Genomic DNA, 22305 nt, shown 5'->3' on the forward strand with positions numbered 1-22305 from the left:
TTTGAGTTTTACTTAGTTGGTTATTTTTCATGAACGTTGCTAACCTTGCTCCGAGGCCTGTTCACACCCCAATGTGCGGCCTTAACTGGTGGCCTGTCTTGCTCATGCGATCAAGGTCATACGAGTTCAGGGAAGAAAAAAGTCAAAAGACAAAATGTTTTTCATGTATCACATACACACTTCAGTGAAATAAAGAATTCCGATTTGAACAGTTATGTATATCTATTTTACAAATAATGAATTGAGCAGGTGAGGTATGTGACACGGGACCTGTGGTGATGAGGAGAGGCGGGTGAATCCAGGGGGGTTGGGAGAAGTCTTTGGACCAGTGCCAGGTGAGGCTCCCTCTCTCAATTTAAATATGAGAGGGACATTGGCCTGAAACCCAAATCATGTTTTCATTATTCATACCTTTCCTTTCTTCTCATTACATATTTGTTTGAAATTGAAACTTTATACTGTGGTTATTGTTTTTTTCTGTAGTTTATTTTGGTATGATTACTGTTTTTGCATCTGTAAGTAATAAATACAAACAAGTCTCAAAAAAAGTATTATTCCTCAAGATAAAAGTTTTATTTATTTATTTATTTATTTATTTATTTATTTAAAACAAAAAGCTTACTTCAAATACACGCGTCAAGAGGAGCAACAGTAACTGTTTGTATGTCAGTCCTCCGTGCCCCATGGGAAAAAGCCCAAATACATTGGAAAAAAAAAAGGTGTTTTATTGACTCACTTTTATTTTCTTAGTGGTTGCAAAAAATAAAATCATCTGGATCCAGATACTTATTCTAAGTAGAAATAAAGTCTACTTTGAAAATTTATTGAAAAATAAAAAAAAATGGAGAAATGATGCAGATGACACACAGGAAGAATTCAAACCCACAATGTCTTGACTATTAGGCAGATGTGCTAACCACTACGTCCCTCTGCTGCCCGGCTCCAAATTGGGAGGCTGAATTAGACCTTAACCATGCATTGTCAGTGTATCACTTTGATGACTTTGTGGTGCTTTGTGAAACTGGCTTAGAGGTGGTCCTGCTTCTCTTGAAGTCGAAAATTAGCTCTTTGGTTTTGCTTGTGCTTGTATACCAGTTCAAATTAGATTTAATATCAGAAGGAACATTTTTTCCACACATAAGTGGTCATTTTATAATTATAATATAATGATTTATAAGGGTTATGCTTAAAAGTGAGTCTCAAAGTAAAGTATTCAAAAAAATCAACAATACAGCGATCTCTTACCACTTCGCGCTTCATCTTTCGCGAATGTGCTACTGATGCGGGTTTATAAGTGACGGGAGAGCGGGGTTCAAATAAATGCTGATAGGAGTTGGGACAGTGGCAATGAGCCCTGATCGCGCGGGGCGTGCCTCTGAGCAATGTGCGTCACTGTGGACGTAACTGAGTTCAAGTGCAGGATGTGGCAGCCGGCCACGCGCACCAACTGGTGCAGAAGGAGTCGGTACACGTAACAATATCACGTGATTATTTTATTTACTGTAAAGGTACAATACAGTGTGGGAATGGTAATTAAGGGAATAGGAAAGGTTTATGCAGTGTAAAAGTATTGGGGAGGATTTAAAAGGCTTTAATATTGTGTACTGGACCACAATGCAACAGGAGATTCATGCGTGACTCATTTTGGTTTCGCTGTGCATGATGTCCCCTGGGTTAGTGTAGTGTGGTAATTCTGAAGGTGCACACTTTGCAAAGCTAGGCAATAAAACCACTCCCCAATTGACTTGCAATACACCCATGTCCCCTAACGGCCAACAAGAAACAGTGTTGGAAGTTTCATTACAATGGTGTAGAAATAGAAATACATATTCCGTTTCGATTTCGCGAGTCTTCGTTTATTGCGGGTGGATCTCGACCGCATCTCCTGCAATAAACGAGGGATTGCTGTATTGTTCATCCGGTGTAAAAAAATAATAAACAGAAGACTTCAACTGACCAGCAAAGCTCTTGTATCTTGCTCAAGATAAGCTGAATAAAACTTTACCAAAAAGTTGAGAAAAAATACTCCATAATTACCATAGTACTACCATAACTGCTATTCTCAACCCAAGGTTTTAAAAATAAGAGTATTAAAGATAAGATTATGGATGAGACAATTGGCGGTAATGCCCATCGTACAGAAGCAGGGTAAGGAAACAAAAATGTTCTCGGGCATTGTGGGAATTGCGTGACTGGACCTTCTGGATGTGGAACTCAATGGAGAAAAAAAAAAAAGCTTTTACACTTCAACATCTTTCACAACAGTGTGTTTTTGTGGCTTACATTCTCAGAGAACAGCAAAGTCCGTTCCAACAAGAGTTGCTTCCTGATTAGTCATCCTTGAATAAAATACTTTTACCGTGCATCATTTGCAGCCTCGTCTGTACTTTGTCACGCTCGTCTCTCATTCCCCGACCCCCCTTGTCCCCCGCTGCCCTTTCCTGCTCTCCAATTAAACTTCAGCGGCAGGTTTCCATCAGCCGTCTGGTCATTTGCAGCCGAAAGCCTGTCAGGAAATTAACTCATCACTGGGTGACAGCTGCTAATTTCTCCCTCCTCCATGTCACACAAGTGGTCTGCTGCAGTTAATAACGAGACATCCTGCACTGATTAGGGAGATATAGACAGGCAGAGAAGGTGGATATGCATACAATACAGCACACAATCACTCAGTCAGACGTGGAGAATAATAACTGCGCAGATGAACAGACAGGCGTCCATATTTAGAGCAAGATCATCAGCAAAGTTTACAGCGGAGGGCATAAAACCTGTTTCACTAAGTTCCGCTTTGATTGACACACAGAAATGCTAAATTTACTGGCAAGATGATGCTTGTCAATAAAAATTCAGACATTAACCACATCGCATTAAAGGCTGCAGGGTTCAAACTCTAAACATGGGAAAACGTAGTCCGTAAATTACGGTATGCACTGATAATATCCCCTTTACATAATAATAATGCTCGTATACTTTCTCAGGAGTATTATCAATAATCATATTTCTCTACTGATTTTTTTTTGTCATCTGAACCTCAGCGAGTTGCTAAAATACTTTAAAAATAAAATTGAACTGACTTATCTGTTTTGAACTTGCAATCCTTTACAATTCAGATCTTATGTATATGGTCAACCTTTGCGGACTAAAAGCCACAAACTTGAGTGCTTTATACCAATCCAATATTGTGTAAATGTTGAGCATTCAAATGAGATTCCTCCACTCTGTGGCTGTTAAAACATTGGTTCCTAAGAGATGTGCATGACCTCTGTTAAATGCGCAGGGTCTTTGTTGAAAGAGGAGGGCGAGGGGAAAAAAAAAGAATATAAAGTGTGACTTTATGAAATGCTGTATGAGCGTGAGAACAGAAGACAGGTTGAAAAAGCAGACAGGTGTTTTGTGAAATTGCAGGCTCCGTATGTGTTTGTGGGCTTTACTGCTCTTCCACTTCTCTGTGGCTTCACCTCTCTCAACATCCATCTGAAATCCTCTCATTTCTCCTGCCCACTCGTCCACCACTTTCTCTCTCAGCCCACCTCCTCACTCGCTCAGTGTGTGTGTGTTGGTGTTAAAGGGATGATCTTTTGATGCCCTCGTAGTGTTTGAGTGCTTTCTCCCTCTACTTTTAGCGGTCAGCCATTGTGCTCACAGCCGTCATACTGCTCTCCCACTCACTCCATCAGAAACTACAGGCCTGTGTAGCGGCCTAAATGAATATTGATTCTCCCTCCAGTGCCAAATACTGCATCGAGGGGGGAAACGATGAGTGTATTACACGCAATGAAGGGAATAGGCCTGATGGGGGGAAAGGAAGAGAGGATGGCGATTAGGGTGATCATTGTGGTGATAATGATAATGGTGATGATAATGACTGTGTTAGTGATCACAAAGCATGATGGGAGCTATCAGTAAATGCATGTATGTGCATGGAGGTTTCTCACTGGACGGTGAGAAAGTACGTGAATTGCTGTGAACGTAATTGCCGTATTGATGCTGAAATGACATGACAATCACAGCGCACGCTACAATAAAGTGTCAGGGCAACAATGAAAACCTATGGATGCACTCGTTCAAAGTGGCTCCAATGTTTATTGTTAGAAATTAAAATGAATTTAGAACACAGAGAGCTCACAAATAAGCAGCGGCCTTCCAACCATCTACATAATGTAGCCAGCATAGAGCCTCAGCAATGCATAAACCAACAATAAGGTTTTAACTATGCAAAACAGTGGTTCATCGCTAATTGTATGCTAATAAGTATGAAAAGGAGAAGAAAAAAAAGACAAAGGCTTGAAGTTATGTTATACAAAAGGATAATGGAGGGTAACAACAAAACACTGCAACACTAACAAGCAGATTACATATGGACACCCCACTGATGACCAAATACAATATGTGATAATAAATGCAAAAGCAATTTTCAGAAATGTGGCATGGCTTTAAGCTTTGTATGGGTTGTGGCAAAACATTTCAATTCACCCAATTATACAAAAAATCCTCTTTCCTTTGTTGTATAGTCAATGATAGGTTGAGGGGTGGTGATGAAAAACTAAATTTCAATTGCTGGCCAAGACAAAATGGTGCTTCTCCAACTACGGGGCGTCACTGTGACGGCCCTCGGCCTGCCGCTCTTCGGTTTCGCCTGCTGCAGCCTCTTCATACACACCTCCCTCCACCTGTAGGGTGCAGCTGTCCAGCTCCGTAACGATGTAGTGGGTGCCCTCATCGTTGACAATGACCTGGGTGAGACCTTCTTTTATCATCCTCGAGGCTGCTAGCTGCAGCAGATTCTGCATCTCTTCCTGGCCCGTCTGGTTAATGATGTGCACCTCCTCCTCCTGCTTGATCACAGGCTGCGCTTCACCTGGCGCCGACTCGGTCGTCTCCGAAGACACGGCCTCGTGAACGGCTGACGCCTCTTCCTGCATTTTCTCCTGTTGGCCCATCTCGCTCACAACGCTGAGCAGGGCATCCAGAGCAGTGGACGACTCGGACAGGACGTGACCTTTTCCTGCAGCTGCGCAGGCTTCGTCTGCTTTTTGAGCTGCGTCCTGCAGCTCATTCACAGCCTCACCTGCTGACAGCACCACGTATTGGGCGCTCCCTCTGGCAAGCTGGGCCCCTGAGGACGTCACCTCACTGCCTGAAGCGATCACTTCTCCATCTTCTGTGATGTGGAGCACCTCTGTCACCTGGCCTGCCATAGCCAGAGTCTGCAAGGTGGCGGCAGCAGACTCCTCCAGGGTTTGGTCGACGGCCACCTCTCCATCGCTGTAGCCTTGGATGATGATGACCTGCTGGACAGCTCCTTCATCACTGAGCTTCCTCTCTACAGAAGACTCCACAATCTCTGTCTCCACAAAAGATGCTCCCTGGCCTTTAAGACGGCACTCAAATGCTTTGGACACGATACCTGAGGACAAAAAGGGAGGCACACATTAGCACCACATTGCCTTGTGACATTTACTTCGTTCCCCGATCAAAATAATTCAAACAAGCAAATATGTTGCATGTTCTCCCACTACTCTATATGTGTTTGTGGAAGAGGAATTAAGCAGATTGTTCCATCCATCTCAGGGGGCTGCCCCTCTGAGGCCGACTAAAATTGACGTCAAACTGCCCTACGGCTCTCATTGCGTATGTCACATGACCATATCAAACTAACAAACTGCTTAACAGTGATGGCCACAATGCGAGCCTGAAGGCAGTTTGACCTCAATTTCAATCGATAGTAAAGGGGGATATTAGCGTGGCGGAACTTCATTGCATGTTTAAAACAAAACAAAACAAAACAAAACAAAACAAAACAAACAAAGGGAGCAAGTAGAAATGAATGATCAGCATACAGTCCAGAGGGGAGGGGCAGTTTCAAATAGTGACATGTCACTTTACATATTTCTGTGACTTTTTGCTTGATATGACACAGAATAGAGAGATAGAAGGCTGCCAGAAAAATGTAGAAAGAGAAATCTGGTACTAATTGAGCCACGTGGTGCCCTCTTGGATCATAGGTTGCCATGGTGTTACCAAGGTGATAGGAGTAGTGCTAAAATGCCATTGTTTGAACAATGAGCAATGTCTGGCTATGACACAAAGACTAATGTTTTCCATGAAAAAACGGTAACTAGTAGGACTAATAGTACTGAAGTGTGGATGGTGGTAAAACTTCTAAGAATGGATTTACTTATTTGAAATGCACATTTTACCTGTTGTTATTACAGACTCTGAGGAAAAATGAAAGAAAAAAGCTCGGAAGATTTGACTTATATATATAGTTTTCATGTATTTTTATGTATGGCTTAGGTGACGTTGACATTTTAGAGGTCCAGGATTTAATGCTCAGATGACATCACAAAGATCTCGGAGTGTATGGAGGGAAAAAATCATCCATCACTGATATAACTTATCTCTCCCAGACATTTCATGTCCAGCACCAATGTGATCACAAAGTCAGATTTGTTTCTGCAAATGCGCCTTTGCTTTGGAATGCAATGACTAAAATGCTGTATCATGACAAAACAACAACTAATTGGAATAATCTTCTAGAACGGAAAGACAATCTGACTTCAATGAACACAATCATCTTTGTGTTTGCATGTTTGTTTGTTCAATGAAGACACAATACTGACTATATAACTGAGTGTAATAGATTAGCAGTTGGTAATTTAATTTCATGTTTCTTATCAACATTTTTGTTACGTTGCATTATTGGAGGCATTTTATTTCCTCTATGAATAATAGAGACACCTTAATGACAGCAACATGAAGTCTATTGACTAATAAAAACGTGGGTGAACGTTTGTGTGTTGGCAAAGAGGTTCGCAGGGGTTCGTTCTTGTTGTAAAGACATTTTGAACAAGAAAAGTACAGTATGTTGAGCGTTTCAGTTGAATAGCTTGTATCCCCGAACATTTGTAAAGCTAGTAAATGTTGCGTTTTTGTCAGGCTTTGTCCAAGGTCGCAATAGCTCTCCAAACAGTTGCCAGAACTTTTCTTCTGGCAAAGGAATTTTGAATATCTTCCTTGCGACAAGAAAAAACATTAAGACTATTGGCGAATGTCTGGAGAGCATTAAATACCGTGTCATACTATTTATTGATCTGATCAAGAGACCTACTTACATGCTGAAGAGTGGACAATTTGGTTGACATTTTCAATGATTTGTTTGCCCTTTTACATAAAACTCTGTCTCAGATTATAGACGCTGGTATGTAGTATCTAAAGGAGGTTACCGATACCAGAAAGATCCTAAGAAGCTGTTTGGCAGTAATAAGTGTATGATTCTAAACAGAAAAACAAAGAGGAACAAGTGTTACCATTGACAACAATAAAGCACTGCCTGTAAAATAGGAGCGCATGCTTGTAGTCTTTCTTCATTGCAAGCTACCAGCACGACCTGATGTGTAAGTGTTTTCCATTGTTTTTTGGCAAGGGGTGTGTGATAGGATCAATTTAAGATAAAACCCAATACAACCCCAAAACTGGAAACACTTTCTCTCTCCTATTTCCCTTAACTTTTTTAATCCATCGCTGTGACTCTTAATTCTTCATCTGAGTTGAAGGCATTTTGAACTCTATGTTTTTCTCTTTTCCAGCACGACTGCTCCCGTAAATGTAATTGAACGGTTTTATTTTAAGTGAGCTTGAACAAAAACGTATTTTTTTCTTTTTTTTTGTCATGTTACGTGCGTTTAAATGCACATTTGTTTATTTTTGCATTTTCAGCATCCGTACCTATATACTTTCATGGACTGTACAGAATGCCATGTAAGAGTCCGACTTGCCAATGTCCGTGCGCTATCTGCAAATGGATTGTTTGATGAGGATACCCCAGAACGATCGCCATACCCAACAGAGACCTTTCAATATATAGCCATGCTCAATATTTATTTTCGCTCCGGTACTTCATTTGTTTATAACTATCAATCTCACATTACTATCCACAAACTGTAAAATGTTCAGACAGATGGATATTAGTCCGTTCCCGTTTCTATTAGTACAAGATGTCCCTGTATGTGGTTGTGGGTGTACTTATGTTGTGCCATGGGGGTGGTGAGGCTATGCGTTGCTAGTGTGTGTCACATTAGCCATGGGGTGCTGTTGGCAGGTCCCAGTGGCGGCCTGCTGAGGTTTATGGAGTGTCACTCAGTCGTCGCAGCCGTGAATCAAGTTAATGTTGCACATCCCATCTCTTGTGCTGTCCTGCATTCCCGGTGGAAGAACAACATTTGAGCAGCGTGATTTGGCCCTGGCGAGAGGTTGATGCCTGTTTAATATGTGTTCTGAGTCTTCTACGTGACTCATTTCTTTAAAAGGAAGTACTAGAAGGGATGAGAGAGAAAGTCAAGAAGGCTGCTTCATTTACTGAGATGTGAAATAAGATAGAGGATTGCTGAGAGGAGTGAAATAAACAAGAAGAAAAGCAGAAGCTGAGATTGTGATGTCATTTAGAGGTTTGATAACAAAAATGTCTAGGATAACTGTTACTGGGATCAATAATTAGAATCGTTATAACATTGTTAAGATTTTTGGCTCAATGGCGATACATTTTGTTTTTTTACTACCGATGTGCAGTGTTGTTTTTGGGAGCCAATTTATTTTTTCTCACTCTGCCTCACTTCCAAAATCACTCGTAAAAAAATGTTTTCTCTTCCTCTGTACTTATGTACAACACAGTTCTCTGATTTGTTGGCATTCTTTGTTATACTGGTTAATCTTTTTTTTTTTTTTCGAGTGGCAGAGATATAGTTTAATGGATTTTAAGTAATTCTGGGCTGCTGAGTCAAGAAATGGCATCCATTTATTTGAATGTGTTCTATTTTTTATAATTTTGATATTTGTCAATTAATTGATTTATAATTCATTTGGGGACATCAGAAATGCTTCTTGTTTATTCTCTAATGCTTCTTCTGACAGATTTTCTGAATTTTTACATGATTTTCACAAAAAACACAATTTGTATAAAAAGGCTCTCTGTGATAATGCTTGCTGACTTTCATGATATTGGATAAAAATGAAAGAGTATTGTATTGCGTGAAAAGAAACATACAGCTTCAAAGTTATGGATTAAAGGGAAAACAAATGCCAAAATATGCGAATTTTAGCCATTTTTTAAACAAAAAAAATCTCAAAATTTAGATGGATCCAATTGAGAAAAAACTGTCATTTTTGGATTCAGCATTATCAAAACTGTAAAAATTCTCTTGGCACTAAAATATTTGTTGACCAGTGGTATCAGAGTGACTATGAATGGGGGATTAGATTCAAAACATACCAATAAAAAATAAATACTTTTAAATCGAGCTTAAAAACTCATCATAATTTTGTCATCAATGAGCCATATTTGGTCTGTCACTGTTTAGTTGTCATCGAGAAAAACGGGCGTCAACAAAATCATTTTGTCATCGTCATTGTTGACGAAAACACGGTACCTACGGGGAACATTAATTGCTTGCGAAATTATTGCTGTTTTGGTAGATGATGCTTCTGGTACCCTTCAAGTGGTAATGTATGTCGTTTTTTTTCCCCATGCGTGCGTTACGCAGAATGCCGAGTCTAACGGCAGTTGGTGTGTTAGCATCCTTGTTCGGTGTATCCTCCAGATGCAACTATTGATCACTGGATCAATGGGTTGGCCAGAAGCGAGGGCCCGAGGCCTCTAAGTGGCATTACTTAAGCTCAGAGAGGCTACCAAGGGAGTGGTCAGACAGCACTTACCAGCAGTTACAGAAATTAACCTTAACACTAAGACACCAGTGCATGCAAACACAACCAATTACACTTGCTGTGACACACACACACACACGCACAGAGCAAAGTTGAGGTGAATCCACCCTGGTCTTGAGCACGTCGAAAACACGCAGAAAAAAAAAAAAAATAAAGCTAAATAGTCAATATTCGTAATAAACACAAGCATACTGTATCAAACCATAACACACAAGAGGACAACAAAACATGATCAAAATCTGTTACAAGGTCAATAGCAGCAGCACCATGAAAGGCTAGAGTGGAGTGACACAGAACTCAATCAGTTTATCAAGCGATTACCTTCAATTATAGATATAAAGGCAGCGTGGTTTAAAAAGAGAAAGATGGAGACCTTTGACCCTTACACACATATGGCTGTTATTTGGGTGGATAGCTGGGAGGGTTAGAGAGAAGGGGTGTAAATGCGTGTCACTGGTGCAGGTTATTTTGAAGGTGAAACTGTTAAGCTGATTAACTGTCAGTTGTTGGTGTATCTAGGTCACCGAAGTACAATAGTATTGTGACATCTATCCATCTACTATCCACCTATCTATCTAAACCCTTTTAAAAGTGAAAATTCTGCATTATTTTTTGTAAAGGAAGTATATTTGATAGAGCTCTTATTAATGTATACAATTTTTGCATGTGCTGACTGCATGAACAGAACAACTCCTCAGTCATGCATGTTTTTATTATGATTCTTTAGTCAAGCAGTGTATTTGGTGAACTTAACAGACTTACCTCTCCACACCCACAAGACCTGCATGTGTTTTCTTTTTTGTATGTATTGGTGTGTGTGGGGCGGTGTAAAATGTAGAGGGGCAGCTGAGGTCCAGCTAGTGAAGGCTGTACTTTGTCTGGTAGGGATAACCGCTACTGTCCCCTTTACAAACGCCATGAATCACCCACTGAGGACAGTCCGGTCGACCAAAAAACAAGCAATTATACAGAAGCCAGATTGACACCAAGTGGACAGGGCAGCGAGATGGCGACTCACTCAACCCCAAAGGACGAACAAACAGAAGACAAGGAGGGCACAGGCTGACAGAGGGCCTTCTGCCTTCAATTTGATTCAATGACACGAGTGTGTTTAAAAGTCCCTTATGGCTTCAATCTCCTAATATTGATTTGATTGTTATTGATGTTGTATTATTCAAATATATATAGTACATTCAGGTATTTGCTCAAATGGTGAATTGAAAGACAGGCGATGACGTTTTGTCAGCTTCTCACTAATTAACACGAGCAATCAAAAGCTAATGTCGAGAAAATGGTATACGTTTAAAAGTCCATTCTTTTATGTCGCATTTCTTACTACTTATATTGCTCAGGGTCACGGGTGAATTCTCAGCTAACTTTGGGTAAAAAGTGGGGTTCACCCTGAACCTATTGCCAGTCAATCACGGGGCACATATAGACAAACAACCAAGTTAAGCTTACAGAACATAGCTAAGGTGACATCACATTAACTGGTGATGGAAATCCACGTTACTGGTATTTCAAGTTTACTCTAAACTATGAAAGTGAAAAAAAAGAAAAGGTAATAACAATAAATATTGCAGTTTGCCGATTGAGGTGCACACAACTCAGAGGGGGTTGGAAAAACACAAACACGAAATAAGCGTGGGCCGGGGGGGTCAGTGTCCTGCTCTCAGCTCTTTTTCTGCTGACAGTGGATGACCCAGTATAATCTAGTCCACAATAACTCGAACTCTATCCCCCTCGGGGTCAAGTCAGCGGTCTAGAAGAAAGGAAACAACTACAAATAAATACAACAACTTAGGAGGTGTGTAATGTGGTATAGAGTAGATCTGGAGAGTAGTATATAACCACCCTACAAAGTCTTCCCTATATACTGTATCTGGCAAATTACCTAGACAGCCTATATGAGCACTAAATCTTCTAAATCTTTCAAATCTAAAATGTCTGCCCCTAGTAATTTTGATTGCGTCAAATGTGAATGTGTTGGTAAGGTAAATGAAGAGACACCCGTAACCTTGAACTAAGGTAGGTGGTACGGAGGAAGACATGTTCTCGCATTCAACATGAAATGATGTAACAACACCATGAAGTATGTTGACTTTCAGAAGAGCACATCATTTAAAAAATGCCTGATATTCATTCATTCTCCGAAATGCTTATCCTCACGAGGGTTGCGGGCGTGCTGGAGAGGCTTGGTAAAATGTAATATATGACACCCAAAATATGAAAGGCTAACTTTGTCTCAGAGTGGCGGGAAAAAAATGTGTTTGATTTTTTTGGCACTTGATGAAGAGAAACCTCAAATCTAATTCAGTGAGAGGACAACTGCTGACTGCTGGTTATATCAGATGATATTGGCCATTGATATTGGCCTTGAAACCCATCAGACAAGCCATCTTTTCAGCCAATCAGATACGAGTAATGTAATACCATTGGTTGACATGCTGGTTATTTCCTTGATGCTGTAAATCTTTGCGATTCGCTCTTTACAGATGAAGGTCAGAAACGATCAGCGTGATAGGGCCAGAAACACGCATTGAAAAAAAAAAACTAAACAGATTGAATATAAAAACCTCATCTCGGAAAGAATATGACATTTGACATAAGAAATGATAACAACGATCACTTTCTCGCTTCTCCCTAATAAGCATTCTTTCTATTTCTTCAGCACGTATCCTCTCTTCATTTTTTCCCTTTTAAAATCTCGAGAGGTGGACCTTTGATTGCTCCTTTAATTAGCCATGTCAGACGGCTCAGTGGATTTACTAGAGATGTTGAACTTGTGCAGATAATTATGTGTCTTTTCCTTTTCTGTCTATTGCTATTGCATTCACCCCCTCCACCATCCATCCCCCATCTTCCTTTCACTTGGCCTCCCTATCTATCCGTCTCACTCACTCTCCTATGATTTAATGATTAATTATGGATGTGAGTTTGTGAATAAAACCTTTTTTTGCTAATCAAAATGAAATGTCCCTCATTCTTGTAATTACAGTGTGAGAAGTCTCTTTGTTGCAAAAGCCTGGACTTCACTGTGATCAGCAGTCCATCAAGGCAAATTAAATGAATAATCGTAACGTAATGACTTCAGAATGCAACTGAATTCCCCCCACCCCAAAAAAGGGGATTGATTTGTAAGAGAGAAGAGACAACGAATAACTACAGTGGAAATAACATAGAATGCAGAACAAATGCTCCAATCTAATGTCTAGATGCCTAGAATGGCTAACCTAAGTTAGCACAGCTGGTGATAGAAAGTTTCAAAACCAAAGACGAATGCTACGGTCACACTTGACGCGTTTTGACTAGGGCTCACATCTGCAATTGCTAGTTTGTCAGAATGCCCATCATTAAAAATACACCAATGTAGAAAAAATATCATTAGACTCGCTAAAGCTCACTAAAAGACTACGAATGTGGAAGAATCTTTACGGCCCGCTCTGAGCTTTTAGACATGTTCAAATGTTTTCTTCAGTTCACTCGTCTTGGAACATTTCCTACTCTTTTCCAAGCATCAGCACTGCCGAAGCCAAGATAATGACTGGGTCCTCACTTTGTGACATCACCAAGTGAGGAGGCACCACTGTACCACCACCGCAGACTAAACACAAGCTTGGTTTCTCAGAGCAGCTGTCCGTACATCTTAAATCGGCATGCAGGTTTTCTATTCAAGACACATTTAATGGATGCACTGCGATGCTTCCTCTCAACATCATACACGCTCACCCGGGTGACCCAGCCGGGCTTGATCAAGTCTCAACTTACCTCCCATTGCTTTGGTAGCAGCTATGATGGCCCTCTTTTTTGTCGTCCCTATAATACACAAGTGATTTCGGACTTTGCACAGCTGGGGTCCCGAAAACCCCCTGCAGCCGATTTCTATGGGCTCCTTTTCTGCACTCCTCCATTAATTCCTGGTACTTGGTACGTTTCCTCTTATTGGCTTTCTCAATACAATCTTCCCAGGACACCATAAGTTCCAGTTTGATCAGGTATTTTATAGCTTCACACGTAATGATCACATCCGGACAGAGAGTTGTTGATATGTGGTGGAGAAATCTACAGCTGCTTTCCCATATCATCATGTAACTGCTAGTCAGATGCCATGTGGAGGAGGCCTTTTTTTTAGATGGTGACATGGTTTCTCTCTATCTTTGATGACAGGGACTACTTTCTTTGGAGCACCGCTTGCTGATGTTGAGGGCTGAGGCGAAGATCTCAGCAATTGCTTTCAGCACTTGCTCGTGGTGCCAACGATAGCGACCACCAATAAGAGCTTTTGGGCAGCAGCTGAGGAATGTTCTAGAGTCTCTTCCAGAGCTAAGAAGATTACATTATTTTGGTTAACCTATGCATTAACATTTCTTATTCAAGCCAATCGAATTTGTTGTTTCCGTACATATATGAACAGTACTGTCAGGGGCAAGACAACAAGTAAGATTAAATGCAAAAACAATGTGTTTGGATGAATGGGCAAATGTGTATCATTTTCCTCAAAAGGACACCACTAACCCTTGGAGTCTTATTTGCATCCAATAAAAAGCATTGGATTGTATTACGGAATTAGGCTAGTCTTATTTTTGCTACTTGCTGGGGAAAACACTTTAACATAATTATTTCATTTGATAAGTTATTTTTTATGGACCGTCATCGAAGCAAATATTTTGGAACAAGACCCATTAAGTAACTCAGATCTACCAGTCCGCTCCAACAACAACAATTTTTCGGTACACTAACAACATTTGAGCTTGGGAGCAAAACACAAATATGAGAAAATAGATCAACATCTCAGCATTTATTTTGCTCCTTTTGTTTGATCCCAGCCACTTTTCAGGTGAGCAATAGCATTGGAATATGTTACTGATAGTGTTTTTTGTTGCCCATGCGTGTCTTATTGATATTCATTATTCTAACAATAAATAGTGCTGAATGTCTATGCTCAGGTTCAAATTTGGCTTTTGTCAACAAAAATAAATGAAAACCAGAAAGCTTTCTGTGGGTGAAAAACAAGCAATTGTAAAGCTGAATGAAGACGGAAAATCAATCAGCGCCATTGCAAAAGTATTGGCTTTAGCCAATACAACCATTTCTAATGTCCTGAAGAAGAAAGAAACCACTTGTTTTTAGCATTGAACAGGTAGATCTAGAACAGCAAACAGAAATATGCCTCTGACATATTACAAATGCAGGATTTTGGTAATGCCAGTGGGTGGGTCACACGCTAGGTGCCGTTTGATATTAAATATTGGATTTGCAATTAAAGTATCAGTTCAACTATTGTTACAAGTGAGGTGCTTCACAATCATTGTCAAGCTATATTTTTTCCACATCTGTCCTTCGACCCACCATGCCATATTTACTGAGTATTTATTCACTTAACAGAGGGATACTCAAAATATTTATCGTTCTGATGGCATTATAGGGCCGATGAGCTTGCGAGAGCAGAGGCAGGCGCGGTGGGAGGTTGTTCCTCTAATCTCCATCTCCAGACTGACAGGCTTGAAAAGGGCCTAATGAATGGATCTTTTCATCTGCACGCCTGTGTGTATGTGACAGTATAAATATTTAGCAATATTGGAGTCAGCTCGTGATTTTACACAGATGGAGTGATTGATGCCTCAACCCTGACGCATGCCAATGAAAATGCCGGAGTTACTATATAAACCACATCTTTCCCTCTAACACCGTCGTATCCAGCTCACTTTCTCTCCATGTTTCACACTGCCTCCTCTGCTCTCCGCCTCCTTCCCAGCTTGTCTTCTCACTGTCGATCTGCCCTCTGTGGCACTGCCAATTGGCTTCATTGTTGAATTTCTATCATACATTGTGGCATCGCTATGGTTAAAACAAAGCAAACAACCTGACAAGGAAGGTTTGAGCAGATGAGTGCCTTGTCAACATCGTAAAGTTCATTTTAAATAAAAACATATCTTCAGGCCTAAACGGCCCAATGCTTGCACGTCTGCCTCACAGTCATAAGTTCAGGTTGTTCTACCACATGCCCAAAACATGCGTGTTAGTTTCATTGAAGACTCTTCATTGCCCTAAGGTGTGATTAGCAACTGGTGATCAGCAACTGGAATCCGTCTCACGTGCAGTAAGATGGGCTAGGCAACAGCTCACAATAATGTGAACAAGCAGTAGAAAATTAATGAATGAGTCAAACATTGTTTGACAATATAAGCGAGGCAAATGTCCATAGGATAGTGACTTTGGGAAAGTCAATTCTCAGGTCATATTTCTCAGTAAACTTTTAGATTTACACAAGATCAAGATTGTTATGTAGACATAAACTCAGAGGTTTGTGGTTGTGATTGCTATGCTCTTCCTCACATAATATATCAAGACTGAACACTGGGTCAGTTGACACATACATACCACCCAAACAAAATCTCTTCGCCCACACAGAAGCAGAACATGATTCACACAACATTCAGTTAAGTAAATATATTTGTCTTCTCTTTAGCCAAAACCAAACCAAACCAAACTATGCTTTCGCTGACCATATCGACTTGAGGGTCACTGTTTAAAATTCGGGATCCAGTGAGGAAAAGTCCAAGTAAGTGCGGTTATTTATGTGTTGCTTCTGGGTTTCATACCTTCCAAACCGAGGACAAAAATGTAACGGAAATATATTATGCATAGTATATACTGCATTTGTACATCTATTAATAACATATTTGTCATCAATAAATTTAGCTAGTAATGCACATTTATTGTTTCATTTGGATAAATTAGTTGTTTGCACTTTCACATTGCGTTTGCGCTCATTTTCATTTATCATATCAATCTGAATCTAACTGTGCATTAGTGGTAATATATTTCAACCGTGATCAGCCCCCCTGAGTGACTTTGCCACTGCTTGTAATTCCAACAAAATCTACTCCAATTCAGAAACTATAGTGCACTTCAAGTGCACTTCTGCCACCCATTGACAAAGCATTGATTTGTATTTGTTCCAAAATGAGAACAATTAGTCTTTTACTAGGCCTCCATCTATCATCTACATGTTATTGTGCCACCTAGCCCATCCCTGTCTTTAAAACCCAGCTGGTAGTCCTTTCTTTTGGCAGACAGCACAAAAGAAGAAAAGAAAAACACAGAGATGAGGACACCACAGAAGAGCAATAACAGAGAATTGTTTTTCTGACAATGGCAAAAAAGTATGACTATAATCTTGTGCAAGCAGGTCAGACGTCTCACCCTATGTGCTTCTCGATTAGGTTATTATAGTCATCGTCAAACACTGTAGGGTATACTTGTTACACTTTTCAAAGCAATGAGCAAAACTATTACAATGAGTTCTTGGTGTCATATCCTCCCCAATGTTGTATCTCCAATAACTGAAAGCCATTAACTTAACTTCTACTGTCGTAACTGCAAAACAACGGGTTTCAAATGAGTTCAGAAGCCTGATGGTCAAAAAGTCAACTGGAATTATGGTTGGGTTAAGCGTGAAATGGTAGGAGACATGTTGAGAGAAAATATTTCATTTAGTATTAGGGTAAATTTTAAAGTGGTCAGTGGAAGGTTTAAAAAAAAGAGTAAGGGCAACCACACCGCAAAAACATTTTGCTGCAGTTATGTTATTTGTGCTTTTATTTTTTTTTCCAGATGAAAGATATATTAGTATATTAATTAGCTAAAGTGCTAAATTCGTTTCAGAATGAAAATATGGGAGTATATCTCAGAACACTGGGGTTAAAAAGAATGAATGATCATCAGTCAGCCATAAAGCTAAACAACCAATCACAATCATATTCCCACCCAAGGGCAATTCAAAGTCTTCATAACATCAAATATATGTTACTGAAAGCTGGGACGATAATTTGTACAATCCAGAGTTTTTTCGTATTGCTATTCTTCAAAACAATGACCACCTTCAGACATGCTAACAAATGTCTGATGTTAACATGTATCATGAAAGGCTAAAACACAATAATTTATATTCAGCCATTAGTAGCCATTTAATTTCTGCTATGGCAGAAGAGTGGCAGCTGGGGCTGACTAGCAGTGATCAGGAGACTTTAGATCCAATAAACTACCTGACTGACATTGTGATTTGTGACTGACTGACTTGATAAGTGTCTGGCTCTTTCAGTGAATTTGTGAGAGTATGTGCGTGCGTGCGTGCGTGCGTGCGTGCGTGCGTGCGTGCGTGCGTGCGTGCGTGCGTGCGTGCGTGCGTGCGTGCGTGCGTGCGTGCGTAACAGCTATGGCCAGTGAGGAATGAAGCATGTGAAATAATTCATTTCTTTTAAGCCGTACTCACCCTAATGATGTATAATAGCCTGCAACTACACTTAGCATGACCATTACTGTGGTAAATCCTGACCGAGAGGCACGGACAAACACGTATCCTCATAAAGAACCTGGTTTCTAGAGGCTGTTTACCAAAGGCTGTGAGGGCGGGAAATAACTTGGCATGCAGAGAAATGAAGGAGTCACAAATTATACTCCGTCAAATGCGATCCGATTACAAGATGTGTAAAAACATGCACCCTGACAGCTGTATCCTGGTTTTCTCGCATCCATCTCTCGCACTTCACTCTGTTGTAATAAGCTAAATGTTACAGTTATAATTTGAATCAATCGTCTTGAAATTAAACTCTTCTTTTGGTAGGATTAAACATGCAGTGTGTTATCCAGCCTTTTAACCCTTAATACATTCATTAGTGCAAATGAGATGAAGCTCATCACTAACATGCATACTCCTTAAGTGTCGTGATGAACGTATATGCATGCAAGACAGGTCAGAGACAGTGGAGAGACAGTAAATGACAGTGTCACGTGAGGCGGCTACTGTATGAAACCTCAGATCTAATCAATAGCGGTGAGGAGGACGCCAGGCGCCAGCCGGAGGGTCACCGCTCATCACTCAGGTCAACAGTGAGCATACTCACGTACACATATGCACACATTCAGAAGCAGGCCATTGTGTAGGTCATATTAGTAGACAAGACTATGAGGAAGTAGACAATGGGTCAGAGAGAGGGTGAAGCACATAGCAATACATAGAAACCTGGATCAATAGGAGAGACTACAGGACCAGAATCATGGATGTCCAGAATACCACCAAGCAGAGTAAGCAGACAGCTTAAACAGTTTTGCACCACAGGTAGGAGGCAACAACAAGCCACCAAAGATGTAAGGTAAAATGACAAATTTTGATTTTCATCACGGTTGAAAGAAACGGTCTAATTACCAGGATTTTGAAAAAGGGATTATTGAAGAGTGATTCATGCAATGTCTGAAACATAAAATAAACTATAAAATTACAGCATAGAATTAATGCCTTGGTATTGTTATGTGTTTTTTGTGTGCATTTGACATTGTTCACTGAGAGAGATGAACCACGCCTGGTGGCATTTAGCCCTCCTCTCTAATGACACTGAGAGCTGGGGAGGAGACACAGCCACTGTTATTGAATTATTAAAGGTGCACAGTGAGGTATAAATCCACCATGGTGTAGCGCGCACACACACACACACACACGCACACACACGCAAAGTGAATGTACAAACTCATACACAGAGGCCACTGACAGGGTTGGCGTGACGACTGCAGGCTTTGACTTGCTGACCTTGAGGTTGTTAAAACAAGCTCTCTGTCAGCTTTTCTGCAAATGTTTACATCTTGAGAGGGACACACAGAGAGGAAGGAAAACTGCATGCGCGCTGCGCTGACAGAACTGTGCTTGTCAAAAGCAACAAGGGTTAACTGTTTTATAGCTTACTTATAGTGATAATATTCCAAATGATGGGTTTTACAGGTTCAAATTATAATTACGTTGACTACCGTGTTGTGTCTCTGAAAGTAAAAGTTGATTTTCAACTTCTCTCATTCGGTGCAGACCACAAAAGCAAACAAAACGAGAAGGAAGAAGATGTCAGGTTAGAAGTAGAGCACAGCATACAGGCCGAGGTGAATATTTCAGACACATGTTAAGATGCCATGAAACATGGTTGTATCTTTGAGTTGTCTCTGTCATCTTCACCCCAAAAATGTTTTTTTTAGTTCATAATATCACTGTCATTTAATTGTAATTATAGCTTGTACTTTTAAGTATATTCTTTGGGTGACTTTTATATTTAATATTGTGATGATAGTGAAAAGCGTGTGAATTTTTGTCACATTTTCATACCGTTTCATTTTAACAACAACATTGAAGGAGAAATAAGGTGACAAACTGCCGCGCCTGAATAAAAGGAACATTGTGACGGAAAGGCCAGATGAAGCAGCGAGGCTGCTAACAAACAAGATTCCTGTGAAGCCACGGTGCTCAAACAGAATAGCCGCATAAAGCAATATATGGGTAAGTACATGTGTGCACCTGTAGCCAAACTCATACATCAACCGCCAATTACTGATTTTTATCTGTTAAATAAAAAGAGGACGAATACCGTGACATGCATGAAGACCTTGCGATACCACATGTGGTAATTCCCCCTTCCAGCAGATTTTTACAGCATCCACAATTGCATTTGTACTTCTATTATTATTTCTGTATCTTGGTAAAGAACAGCGTGTCGTTTCTCATTTCCACTGCCTTCTCTTTTTGAACAAATGAAAAGCCTTAAGTGCAATACTGTCAGCAAATTGTGTGACGACAAAATGTCGCTATTTGTATGAATGCATATTTGTGCATGGATATCTGTGTATGAGGACAAGGCATTGGTGTCTGTCCTGTAGCCAAGGGGAGGGGGGCTCATCTTATTAACATCATCAGTCTGCATCATTACTGGGCTGCCAGCAGGTACCATAACAGTGCCATGGCTACAATGGCCCATACAATTGTACTTGCAAAACACACACACGCATGCACGCTCACAAAGCGGACAAAGACAGACTCAAAGCCCCCTTTTTAAATCCTCCAAAGGGTATGCTGGGTGTGTGTATCTATCTGTTATCCAGCGGGTGACCATTGGATGCCTGGCCATGTTTTCACTGGGTGGGACAGACTCCATCCATCCTCTTGACAACAAGGCTGTGATACACAGCAGAGGGTGGAATAAACTCGAGTCAGAACATGGGAGGGTCCCAAAGTCAACCATCTCTGAATGAATAAACACGGGCAAACTATTGGGAAACCTAGCTGTTATCCCTACAGATATGGAAAATGGGAGAAAATGTAGAGCTCGTCTACCTTTTACATATAGGTTTTCCTTTTGTGCAAATCATTCAGGAGAACACTGGTAAGGTCAGAGGTCCCCGATAAAGGACAAAAGAGCCTGTTCTTTAGTTAGTAGTGCTTGATGCCAGGAAGAAACTCAACCAGTACTTTATAGATCTTGCTTTGTGCAATGTGCAAGGGCCTTCCCAACATCAATTCACGCTACTGCGTATCCTGTTAATGGTCACAGGAAAGCGTGCACCTAGCCCAGCTCACTGCAGGCAAAAAACAGATGTTAGCGTGGATATTTTACCCGTTAATTGCATGGCACATAGCAACTGAACCATTCAAACCCAAATCCATATCTATGGCCACCCTGTGGTAATCATTTGCCAGAAGTGTCAAAAACAAATCCACTATCACATTAAACGCTTTGTATTTTAATGAGCAAGTAATCTTTCAGAGCCATTTAAAAAAAACAGTTTGTCCAAATCTTTTCATGCAAGGCCCTCAAAAAAAAAAAAAAGATTCTCTGATTTCACTAGGCAAAACAATAGGCACCAAATTCTGTTTAATTATTAATCACTGAATAATATCAACACAAGTACAATTGGTTAATAAACAGTAATCAAAGAAAAATTTAATACACTTGAATGCAACTAATTTTGTGTGAAATTATTCAATTGATTGCTTCACGCATAACAGGTCAAAATGAGTCTGTGACACGCTTTAATTTTGATATTTATGCAGTTTGCTGTAAAAAAATTGGCCTGTAAAAACAAGTGGATTGAATTTAGACTTTACTCTAATTATCACATCGTAAAGTAGCTGACTGATTAAGTTCTGTGTCTGAAAATCTTTGTCCATAGTGTCTAATAAAAAACAACACATGGTGGAAATTTTAATATTGCATAAACATTCTGTAAGACATCATTTGCATATTGATAGACGGATAGCTGTAGTAGTGAAGTTAATGGTAATAAAATACTTTACGTTATTATGGCATGTAACTGGAGAATGGTAATGAAAGCTCTACTGTAGGAATGGCAACCCGCCCCAGTCTAAGGCGCCTGTACGGCACCACCCGTGACACCAAAGATGCGTCAAAGGCATCAGACACTCAATATAGCGCTACTCTACCAACTGTTATGGATTATGTAGCCGGTAAGCATTCATGTAAGATACACATTGATTTGGCATTGACAAACTTGTTCATATTAGCCAGGGTTTGCTCTTTACAGCATCAAGGACAATCAGCCCAACGATACCGGATCAAGCTAAATTTAACCTCCTATCAATACAAATGTGATTCAAGTTATCCTGTTCATCTACGAAGGGGTTTAGTAAATACCAACCTATCAAAAAGATTCAAGTAAAAATGAATGAGTGACAATTGATGAGAGAGAGAGAGCGAGAGAGAGGGAGAGAGTGATAGAGGAAAGGAAATACAGAATGATAAATGAACGAAT

General features: G+C 40.3%; 1 protein-coding gene across 1 annotated transcript in view; it reads right to left on the bottom strand.

Moving 5' to 3' along the window:
- Positions 1–4063: 4063 nt before the first annotated feature.
- znf407 (zinc finger protein 407) overlaps positions 4064–22305 on the bottom strand; it is a 113473-nt gene continuing 95231 nt past the window's right edge. Inside the window, exon 10 of the mRNA XM_049729504.2 lies at positions 4064–5407. Within this exon, the coding sequence (XP_049585461.1) occupies positions 4587–5407 (821 nt within the window). The 3' untranslated portion in view covers positions 4064–4586. The remainder of the gene's footprint in view (positions 5408–22305) is intronic.

Source organism: Syngnathus scovelli, chromosome 9 (assembly GCF_024217435.2).
Source record: "Syngnathus scovelli strain Florida chromosome 9, RoL_Ssco_1.2, whole genome shotgun sequence".
NCBI lineage: Eukaryota > Metazoa > Chordata > Actinopteri > Syngnathiformes > Syngnathidae > Syngnathus > Syngnathus scovelli.